General features: G+C 36.9%; 1 protein-coding gene across 2 annotated transcripts in view; it reads right to left on the reverse strand.

The window, feature by feature from the left end:
* LOC147406481 (RNA helicase family protein) overlaps positions 1-12,119 on the reverse strand; it is a 78,463-nt gene that overhangs the window by 60,296 nt on the left and 6,048 nt on the right. For both annotated transcript variants that reach the window (XM_086434546.1, XM_086434548.1), the window contains exons 5-12: positions 11,592-11,745; positions 11,086-11,507; positions 10,568-10,786; positions 5,793-5,904; positions 5,407-5,586; positions 4,917-4,996; positions 2,721-2,843; positions 2,417-2,503 (exon numbers count right to left, since the gene is read on the reverse strand). In XM_086434546.1, coding sequence (XP_086290672.1) covers positions 2,417-2,503; positions 2,721-2,843; positions 4,917-4,996; positions 5,407-5,586; positions 5,793-5,904; positions 10,568-10,786; positions 11,086-11,507; positions 11,592-11,745 — 1,377 coding nt within the window. The remainder of the gene's footprint in view (positions 1-2,416; positions 2,504-2,720; positions 2,844-4,916; positions 4,997-5,406; positions 5,587-5,792; positions 5,905-10,567; positions 10,787-11,085; positions 11,508-11,591; positions 11,746-12,119) is intronic.

The raw sequence follows: 12,119 nt of genomic DNA on the forward strand, positions 1-12,119 counted from the left end.
TCAACTTGTAAAAGTAGTCCATTTAAATCTCTAGGTAGGTAGTTGTAGGATTTCTGTTTCTAGCAACTTTGTGAAACAAATTGAGTCAATTAGGGTCTGGAGTTATTTTTTTTTTTTTGTTTTTTTTTTTGGCAAGTTTTTCGGTATTATCCTTGGCTTTAGGAGGATTTTTAAGTTTTCTTTTACATAGGTTGACATGACCTAGAAAAGCAGCAGAGAGAGGCTGTGCAGAGATAGTTTCACCTACTGAATCATTACGACATCTCCATGTCCAATCCCTTCGGTAGCAGTTTGGGTGCCTAAAGTGCCTTCAAAGGTTGGTTTTTTTCATCCGGTGTGCCGTACAGGAGAGATTTAACGCTGGATCAGATCACAATTCGTGGTTCCAGGCAGAATCGGTAAACCACCTTCTAATCCATTATCACCTCGCTCAGTTTGTGTAGAGTAAGGTTTTAGACTTGTTTGGGATATTAGCATGCTTGCCAAGGACCATTCTTTTTCTGTTTAACTCTTGGAATGAATGGGGAAGTGCTTTAAAGGGGTCAAGAAACTTCTTTGGCGTATCTTTCCCTTTGCACTGTGTTGGGGCCTATGGAAAGGGCAGAATTCACGTGTTTTCGAAGGAAAAACTGAGTCTTCCCAAGCTCTTTTTTGAATATTCTGTCTCTCGTGTTCTTCTGGATTAAAGTGTTCGAAAAGTTTAGAGGGTTATTTTTTGAAGATTCTATTGTAAGATGGAATTGGGTATGTAGTTTGAAAATTCCTCGAGTGTTTCTGGCTCATGTGCTGGTCTTGTTGGTCATCTCGACCACCTTTCTGTTTTTTAATAAATTTCTCTCTGCTTACAATAAAATAAAAAAATAAAAATAAACATATATATATATATATATATATATATATAGGGTCGGGTTCAAACGACACATATTGCAACACACATTGCGACAACGTGTTTTGTCTTATATGGGCAAAAATGTTTGGAATGGACTGATTTTTTGTGAGGATGATCTCTGGTGAGGAGATCATCCTGTTATTGGGTGTATTTAAGGAAGTTGTTCTGTTTTCTTTTGGGATCAATAAAGATAAACTTTTATTTATTAATGTCCTTAGTAGGTAAAGATTTTTGGAATAGTGATAAAAAAATTTACAAAATTAGGAGGTCTTGAACAGATGCCCAAAGGAATAGTACACAAGAAAGCAACATACAAGCATAAGAACAAACAATTGATCTGAATTAAGGCAGCAAGAGGTATAAATCCAAAGAAAGATGCAATAAAAATTTTCTATGAGAAAATATTACACCCAAGCCCAAAATCATGAAAACTTGAGCGAACTGACTACCCTCTAAACAGCTTCTAAACTTTGCAACCAGCATTTGGAAAATATTATTCACTCATATAAGGCAGTGGCAAGGAAAAGAAAACTCCAAGATCGCACCAAGCTTCAACACAGGAGGCCTCCAACTTCAAACCCTAGCTCAAGGATATATATATATATATATATGTGGGTGGGGTTCAAACGACACACATTGCGACAACGTGTTTTGTCTTATATGGGCAAAAATGTTTGGAATGGGCTGATTTTTTGTGAGGATGATCTCTGTGATGAGGGGATCATCCTTGCAAAAAATCATCCCAATCCAAAACTTCTAACCCCATCAAAATTGATTTACAAAAATTGGACGGTTTAAAATTTTTCAACCTGTAAACATGGGGCTAGAAGTTTCATAATGAGCTGATTTTTGGCAAGGATGATCTCCTCACCAAAGAGATCATCCTCACAAAAAATCAGTCCATTCCAAATATTTTTGCCCATATAAGACAAAACACGTTGTCGCAATGTGTGTTGCAATGTGTGTCATTTGAACCCCACCCACATATATATCCTTGAGCTAGGGTTTGAAGTTGGAGGCCTCCTGTGTTGAAGCTTGGTGCGATCTTGGAGTTTTCTTTTCCTTGCCACTGCCTTATATGAGTGAATAATATTTTCCAAATGCTGGTTGCAAAGTTTAGAAGCTGTTTAGAGGGTAGTCAGTTCGCTCAAGTTTTCATGATTTTGGGCTTGGGTGTAATATTTTCCCATAGAAAATTTTTATTGCATCTTTCTTTGGATTTATACCTCTTGCTGCCTTAATTCAGATCAATTGTTTGTTCTTATGCTTGTATGTTGCTTTCTTGTGTACCATTCCTTTGGGCATCTGTTCAAGACCTCCTAATTTTGTAAATTTTTTTATCACTATTCCAAAAATCTTTACCTACTAAGGACATTAATAAATAAAAGTTTATCTTTATTGATCCCAAAAGAAAACAGAACAACTTCCTTAAATACACCCAATAACAGGACAAAACAATGATAACAAACACATCAGGAACTAATACCAATCAAAATCATCTTTTAATTTGTGTAGAACATTTCATACCGCTATTCTCCTTGGTTGTGTGCAAACAATGCTACAATACCCACCCAGTCCTGCTTCAATCATATCATCCAATATGAATTGTGGTACCTACATAATACACCAGTTATAATACAGCACATAGTGATGTTTTAATATGTGAGAAGACTTACAGCTGAGACTAGGAAGATTCACATAACAATGAAAAAATGTGAAAACTTTTAAGGCAGAAAGCATGCCACAAACATTTTTTTTTTTAGGATATATAATAAGTTATTATATAAAAGCATGTGTAGCATCAATTGGCAAGAAAATTACAATCATGTACCTGAGTTGTCTTCCCACAACCTGTTTCCCCACAAACAACAAGAACATCATTTTCCTTCAGCAATTGCAGTATATCACCCTTCAACTCAGCTATCGGAAGAGCAGCTCTAGCTTCTAACATTTTCTAAAAAGAAAAATTTAATATATCTTAGAAGAAAAGAAAGCTTTGAAGAAAAAGTATATCACAAATGTAGATGAAGTGCATAGCCAGGGCATGAACAAATTAGATTTTTTTTTAAAAATTGATAGGTTGAACAAATTAGAAAATGGAAAAAGGTCAAAGGAAAAAAAAAAAAAAACAATGCCTTCTTAACCTTTGTCTAAGGAAAGAGCATCAATCAAGGAAAGAAAGTAATACAATAATTTTGTATAGGTTGCTCCGTAAATTGCTAGAAAACACAGGGAAATGGATCTTCTGTTTATACAACTAATATTTTTCAGAAAAAAAAAAAAGAATACATAAATCAAGTTTCATTGAATAGAATTATTTGGCAGATCTTGATTTCAAATCTTTTTCTGGTTTTGTGATACATATCAGTTGTTGAGATTCACAGTAAGCACATAATTCATGTTAGGGCTTACTGAACCAATTACGAATTGGGCTGGACATATTACACATGAGATTCAATCTCTATAAAAACCTACCGTACTTCAAAAATCTATTTCTAAACATAAGAACCTATTTTTAATAAGCATAATCCAATAAACCTTTTGAAATGAATCAGACTTTGAACTGATAGCACTCAAAAACATCATATATAAAAGAGGTTTCACTTCTGGGTACACTAGTACCGAAACAGGAGACGAACCATTAATGCTTTAAGGAAAAAAAAATAAAAAAAAATAGAGAACGATCCTAAGTGCTACATTTCTGAGAGAACATGAGGCATGAATCCCTTGGGCTAATACTATATGTTAGCTATTGAGTATAAAGAAACAAACATATATATAGGGGTGTGTGTGTGTGTGTGTATAGGCCTGGATGTTTCTACTGTAAAGGAAAATAAATCTAATTGTGTTGATGAACCTCCTGTATTTATTGCCAAGTTAACGCAATAAATCATTCATCTCAGTTTGCCCAGATTAAATTTTTTATGCAACAAGGTGTCCCCACCCCCTTTGGAAGTGGAACTAATCCCTGCGGATATGATATGCCACAACAAACAGGCGTATTGGGTAAAGTCGTGGGTGGGAAGACTTGATCTCACAACCCTAGGGAGCACACCTAGGTTGCCAAGAATTGAGTTGCAATGGGCTTAGTGATCATGTTCTATTGTAGAATATTTTGCTTTTTATTTATGGAATATTACAATCATAACACATTGAGCATTCCATGAAGTGCCCAATAGCTTTAGGGTGGTTTGGTTGGGTTTGAAACAAGTTGCGGTTCGGTTCTGGGTAACAAAAATGGAGAACCGATCAATTTGGTTCGGTTCTCGGATCAAGCTTGTATAGAACCGATCAATTATTTTAGGAGTTAGGACATAGATTAATGATCTTTTATGGATAAACTAATGACTTTTTATGGATAGATTAGTGATTTATTCTATGAAAATTTATGTTTATTATATATTTATTTTTTCATTAAAAATGTTACTTACAATTTATAGAATATTGGCAACCCATAGAACCAAACCGACTTTAGTTCGGTTTGGGTTGGTTCAGTTCCAATGGAATTTGGTTCGGCTCTAGTTCTTATTAAGTGGAACCGACCTATGTTGGTTTGGTTCCAATTTGACCTCAAACCGAACCAAGTTGCACCCCTAGTAACCAAGCAGTGATAAGTGTTGACTTTATAGGGTGTTTGGCCTTAAGATAAGAAAAAAGGACAACATATATGGGAATGCTTAATGGGTAATGTTGTTATTTATTCTACAATAGCTTATTATTATTTAATTATACAGAGGGGACAAAAGATATAAAATAAAATAAAATAGAACATTTTAAGCCACTATAATCTATCATGACCAACATGTGCACATAAGGTGCAAATCTCAGAAATCGTGAACAAAGATGTAGCAGGCAAGAAAGCATTTTCCTTTTTCAAATCTTCAGCAGATGGGTTATATGCCTCATGAGCTTTAATGTATTTTAACTAAGGTGTAGAATGTTTTGGGGAAGCCCCACCTAGAGGGAGCCTCATGGTTAAAACCTCAAATGCCTTTCAAAACATTGGTAGAAACATGAAGAAACCAACCTTGTACATCTGCATTTTCATTTTGTTCTCTCGATCCCGTCTCAAATTGGCACTCTCCGCTTCTTTATAATTATTTACCCCTGAAAATACAATGAGAAAATTATCAAAAATAGGTGGGAAATTACAATGCACTAAAAGTGAAACAAGAAGAGGAGCAGGACAAGCACAAAGCAGATGAAAAAAACCAGAATTTCTAATGATATCAAAAGGAATGGATGTAGTAAAATTCATGTGGGCAGTGTCTTGCTTCTATTATTTGTAAGAAAAGCATTTTATACTCCCTAAAATGAAATACGGTCTCATTTACATTTTTTCTTAATATGTCAAGTACTTTTCTTGATAAGCGAGCAATGAGGTCACAATCCCCACAACTTTATCACAAAACACCCATCCTTAACATGGTATCCTTTTCATTGCTCTGTCTATTTCAAAATAATATTCCAGGTGCTAAAAGAAGATTGATGAAAGCATTCGTAGTACAACAACATACTCTTAACTCTTGCGACATTGGTAACATAATCTGAATTTTCACGAACTTGAGGTTTTACAATCTTTTCACGAGATGTATTAATGGAGGTAGTTGATTCCGCATTGTCAGAGCTCAATAATGAGTCAACGAAACTGGCTCTTCGAGTTTTCTCACTGTCTTCTATTTTGGTTAAGGATTCTCCTGTAAGTTTGCATGTACAAGAACAGCTGTTAACTAATCCAAAAGCATCATCCATGATGGAGAGACAAGAAATATAGAAGATAAATAAATAAATAAAGATCTAAAACAAGAAAAAGGATCTATCAAAAAATAAAACAAGAAAAAGGATTCCTAGGAATACTTCCCTAAGCCAAAATAATGTATGAGAATGTGATAAAGAAGGTCACCTTCTTTCCATTTTGTAACAAGTGAAGAGTATGGTTCTGTAATTAGTAGGTGAACGGGAAGCTCGGGAAATAGACAATAAAGAGCAAATGCTGCAACTCTATTCTGTGCATCCTGAAAGAAAAACATTGAATTTAAGATTTGCAGTCTTAAATGAAAAAGAGTAACTCACAGATCCCTTGAACTCTGAGAATATAAAATTGGGTTCTTAAGCCTCTTTATTCATCCGGCAAACAGATAGAGGTGCAAACAACTGTGAACTTTTACATACTAGTCCTACATAGGCAAAATGATGATTGGCAGATGGATTTGTCATATTGAATAACAAATATGGTGCACTGCATCATGAAATAACTAAATGGAAGAAGCTATACTGAAAGCATACATGTTCTCACTGAAATTCAGACTACCAGATGATCATCAAGAAATCAATACTTGAGACAGCTTTAAATGGAAAGACAGAAAACCCAGACACACCCAATAGAGTGCTTCCCTTCAGGAAGAAGAACAAAATCCCTTTCGAACGAGGGCTTCTCCCTGCACGGCTTCTTTCCAGCATGCATGAGTTACAGCTTCAGAGTAGGATTTAAGATTGAGTGGATTGATCTCCCACTAAAACAATTGAAAAATCTATCAAGAAAGTTTCCCATATTTTTGCCAATAAAGGGTTTCCTGTGGATCAAGCCACTTTGCTGCCGGGGGGTTTGGGGTTGCCCCTCATTAGCACGGACGTGAGGATCCTCATTTATTCCTACGCTACAAACTCGGTAAGACAAGCTCCGACCCCACTGGGAACAAGAGCTTCCTAGTGGATAAAGGATCTCCCATATTTTTGCCGATAAAGGGTTTCCTGTGGATCCAGCAACTTTGCTGCCGGGGCGCTGCCCCTCATTAGCACGGACGTGAGGATCCTCATTCCTTCCTACGCTACAAACTCAGTAAGACAGGCTCCGCCCCAACTAGGAACGAGAGCTTCCTAGTAGGTTCGATCCATGGATTCTATACTGTAAGTATTCTCAGACTGGACTCTAAGCTAAGGGATTAGGAATGGAGGTTTGGACAGGTAATTGGCATGGAGGAACGGTATTCTGCTAATAAGAGGTGGATCCAGCTTCAGCTTTTGGAAAGGGAAGGTTCGGCCGATCTTGGTGAGGTAAGGGGAAGCCTAGGGAAAAGGGGGATTGCATGCAAGTTCAGTTGCTGCAACAATGAATAGGATGGAAATATTCCTCACACTTCTTATGGCACGGGAATATGGAAGGGAGTAGCAAAAGTTAGAGCTTTATTAGCATGCTGACACACATACATTTCTAGAACTTCACCATTCAAGATTGATACTTCAAAAAGATAGAAGAACTGAAAATCATTTTTATCCCCATTTTTTTTCACATTTCTATCCTCCTGCAGAAGGTCCTAAAGCATCTTACCAGAGGAGCCATCTATTTGGGTGAAAAGTGATCGATTCATTAAGGTTTTGAGTCAAAACAACTTTTAAAGGTTGAAACCAAAGATCAAAACACTCTTCAGGTTGCGCATTTTAAAGTAGTTCTTAGTAGAAACTAATTTTTCTCAGTAATTTATAAAATTGATTAAACACCGTTCAGACCACAATTTTTACAAAAATATACATAAATATCATTTTAACCCCATTTTCGAAACACCACTTAACGCAGGTTGGGCCTGGGCACAATTTGTCCAACACTGATCATTACCATGTTGAAAATTTAGTGAAGTGTCAAAAGGATTTATGCATCCTTTTTCATTTATTTACTCCATTTCAAGCTTGAAAGCATTCCTCTTATAACATTGCATATTATTTGTGAATGTAAATGTGTCATTGACTAGGAAATGGGCCTTATTGCTAATATCCTTGAGAAGTTAAGTGTAGAAGAAGTAGATGTATTAGACACAAATAGGAGAATACGGGTGTGGAACACTAAAAGGGCACTTTTGCCCAAGATTCCTCCTCTTAAAGAGAGGTCCTTGCCTTCCAGGTTACTAGTCCTTCAACCTTACAAAGTTCAAACGAGTGCATTATTGGATTATCTTTAGATGGAATAACTTTTTCGAGCAGTGTAAATTTTAAAGCATAAAGAAAATTAAAATAAATCAATCAATCAAACCCAAAGGGTACTAGCCTCCAAATCCCACTAGTCTGATTGAGCAATAAAAGTTTCCATGATTGGTGCACTTCGCATTGGAAACATAAATCGTATTATCAAAGGAAGCAGCAACGAAAACATTCTCAAAAGAGATGATATGCAAACTGAAATTGAGAATGGAGACCCATCTGAAGACGTACAAGATTAAACGAGTTTTAAAAAATGAATGACGTAACATCGGTTGGTACCAAATAAGTGAGTTGGTAAAGTTTGTGAGTGGTAATACCACTGAACTAGGTCCAAAACCAAGATGAGGCAATAATTACTAACGCTGTTATGAAGGTAGCAAAGGAATTCCAAAATGATTCTTATCTTGACTATCGTTCTATGTTCTAATAGTACTCTTAAATATTTGATTACTAAAAAGCAAAGACCAAATGAGATCTTGAATTACAAATCTATTAGTTTGATCAGAAGAGAGCCTACAAGATCATTGTTAAAACGTTAGCTTCTAAAACTGGGGGGTTGCTCCTTCAGCAATATCGCCTTACTAAGGGGCTTTCATTAGAGTAGTAATTTTGGTTGGACTGCATGCTTGCTGATAATGAAATTCATTGACTCTAGAATTTGTGCACTCCCAATGTTTTTGTGAAAAATAGGTAAGCAAAGATAAGGATACGACCATGTCAATTGCGGTTTCTTATAAATGTATAGTAAGATGAGGTTTGGGGAGGAAAGGAGATGAATAAGAAATGTATCTCTTTCTACTACGTTATGGTGACGGATGTCTTAATAGGGTATTCGATAGTTCCAGGGGTGTAAGGAACAGGAACTTCTATATATTTTTCTTTCCATTGCAGTGGTGGAGACCTTTGATAGAAGGATGATGAAAGAAGTAGAAGATGGGCATCCAAAGGCTCCAAGGTAGGGAAAGAGGGTCCCACTTTACAATTGTTGTAAGATACTTTAGGTTTTTTGGGTGTCCCAGGGTCTCTCTGGCTTCCACACTAACTTAACAGAGTGAGTGTCGGGGATTGAGGAATGGATCATTTGGGGGGGGGTGGGGTTGTTGATAAGCATTATGGCTCATGAAGCAGAGAAATCCCAACTATGTAAGGCTTTCCTCATGGGAACAGCTACTAGTGGAAGACTCTCCCCAACCCATTCATAGAAGGGTTTTGGAGGAGGTTAGCCTCATGGAAGTCTAGGTATTTGTCCAAAGATGGGGGATTTACTCTGATCAATAGCACTTTTTCACGTCTTTTAGCTCAACATATGCCCCTTTCTCTATTACAATGTGAATGGTAAAGAGGTTAGAGAAGTTGACCATAGACTTCTTGTGGCATAGTAGTGATGGTGCTCTCAAATATCATCTTGCAGATGGAAAACAGTTTGTACCAAATAAATAGGAAGGACTAGGCAGCAGAAACCTCAAAGTCGTGAATTGGGCGGCAAATGGTTTTGGGGAGATGAAGAAAAAAACAGTCTTTGGAGAAGGGTAATAGATTCCAAGTGTGGGTGCATAAATATTAGCAGGGATAGCAGCTTGGGAGAGCATTTGTAATGCCTACGAGTGTTTCAGCAAAGGAATTTGCTATAGCGGAGGTAGAGGCAACAAGGTCCGATTATGAGAAGATGAGTGTGGGGAGGTCTCTCTGTAGAAGATTTTTCCAATTCTATTCACCCTTTCATGCACCATTGGTTTCAAGAGAAATCAAAATGATTGGAATATTAACAGCATCTCTAGATTGCTCTTGTACATCAATTGTAATTTTATGCCCATTGCTGAGGCAGACAAGAAGTTATAAAATGAAAGGGATGGTTCATCATCAATGAGGTTGAACTTCAACCCCTCATACTTGTCTACTAAATCAGTTTTCACAGCATCCTTTGTTTAGGGTTCTAATATTAAATCCAACATTTTTTGTGTGTCAACTGCATCTTTGAAAAAGAATTTTACCGTAGATAATCAGATCAGCTGTGTGCAAGGCTACTAGTGAATAGGTGAACCTTCTTTTACACTGACTTGGCTACAAGAATGTGGAGTTTCTTCTTTTCTCTTTTTAGATTAGTTGGATCATTCCAAGGGCAGTATTGGATGTTTTTGGAAGTTGACCTACTCTTGCCTTCTCTTCTAGAGAATACCTGCGGAATATTGAGGATACTTCTTTTTTTGGTTTGTTGGGGTTTAAATATGGAAAGAAATTATTGTCTTCGAGGAGACAAAAAGAAGAGGTGTATGCTACTCCCTCAAGATCGATGCTATCATATAATGTGATATCCTGTAATTTAGAGAATGTGAAGGAGATTTCCTCAAGGATTTACTTTTAAAAGGGGACTCGTGTCCAGAGGAGGCTGGCGAGATTTTTTTAAGCCTTTAGATGTCTTCTCAACCTCTTAGAATTCTTGTATGATTATTCTTTTGGGTTTTGCCTCTTTACCATAAATATGTAATTACCGGAAGGAAAAAAAATGTATACACGACATAACTGAAATTCTGACTAGCAAACGACTAGTACACGAAATGAATAAGCAGAGATAAGAATAATATTCACCAAGCTGGGGATAAGTAACAAAACCACAGTTATATTATCCTCTATTTATGTGTTTCCTTGCATGATTAACCTATATAGTTTTAAATGGAGTAAATAGTAGCACAAAGGGCAAGTCACAACCTCAGCAAATTCAAAAGCTTCATCATGGTCAGGAAGCTGAAGGGTCATCAGTCCTCCAGCTTTTCTGCTCTTACCCCGCCCACTAGCTGTACGTAATACACTGATGGTGTAATTAAATCTATCTTCTGTTCCCTGCATTTTATTGAACTTGGGTGCTTCCCACCCTAACCTTTGGCAAAGCTGATGAAGAACGGCCTTAGGAATCTTTCGTGAATCCCCCTGTCATTGAAGCACAGGGCAAACTCAGATGTATTACAGGAAAAGTAAAACGCCATCGGAGACAAAACTAAAACATGAAGAGGCCAAAACTAATGTAGAATATCAATAGTTGAAGCCTCATTGCAATCTTCCAAAAGACTGCATTACAAGGAGAAAAAGGAACGCAGCATGTGAAGGTAAACCACTTGAATAATTCTACTTAAGTATCAACAGAACTAACGCTTAATTCTCAACAAAACATGATGATGATGAATTTTTAACAAATACAATAACTCAAGATTGCCATTTTGAGTATCCACCTTTTTCCAAATTCCATCAAGGTTCTTTAAAATATGCCCACCAGACAATTGGGCAGTCCTTTCTTTATTTTGCAGCTTTAACACTTCAGGGGGTAAAGTTCCACTAGCAGAGGCATCTTCAGAAAACAAATCATTAAGCTCTACAGCTGGCTCCTCATTTTCTTCACTGACACTTTCCTGAACTGGGACAATCAAGGGAGCATGAACATCATCAAAAGCTTTAGAGTTGCAATACTCCATAACATTTCCAGTTGTAGGGGGCTCAATCTCGTCTGCAGTAAATTCTGACCCATTTTCTGTATCATATAGGCTTATGATCTCAGGGCCCTTGCAAGACTTAGAATCCCAAGTTATGTCTTCAGACACAGAATTGGAAGCACATTCATTTTCCAACCCTGATGCCAAGATGTCATCTGACAGTCCTGCTCGGGAAATTCACACAGCACGTTAACAACGGTAAAGACCATGCAAACCAACATAAAATAGAGAAAGCATAGAACTTAAACCTAGAGCAGACATTTCTTGCTTGAGTTTGCGAATTATATTGCCTGCCCTCTCCTGACTTTTCTTGTCCCTTTTCTCTTTGGCAACTGTAGCTTCTAGCCTTGCAATGTGGTACTCTTTGGCAATAGAAACGGCACGGGAGCTTGGATCAGAGACCTATTGAGATGCACAAAGAGCATGGTCAGCATCACAAGCAAGAGAGTAATCTTTCACAATAGATGTTGCTTTACTTCTAAAAGTTCCTATAGCCTTGAGTATGTATTGACAAAAATCCTAAGTTATAAATATGAGTAATAAGAGAATATGGCAAATCTATCCTGGTTCCCATTAACAAACAGGTACAAGAATACACTTTTACCACAAACATGATACCTACCTAAAAGATTTAAAACCTCATTTAGATACAATGTTTTGGTTAGAAGAAAAACCAGCAGTCTTAACCGAAACATTCAATGCTCCAGAGTTAATGTTTTATGCCAACATTAGCTGAAACTGGAATGTTCCACCGAAACATTCCAAAACAGCACGGA

This window comes from Akebia trifoliata, chromosome 3 (assembly GCF_017979445.1).
Source record: "Akebia trifoliata isolate Shusen 1 chromosome 3, ASM1797944v1, whole genome shotgun sequence".
Lineage (NCBI taxonomy): Eukaryota > Viridiplantae > Streptophyta > Magnoliopsida > Ranunculales > Lardizabalaceae > Akebia > Akebia trifoliata.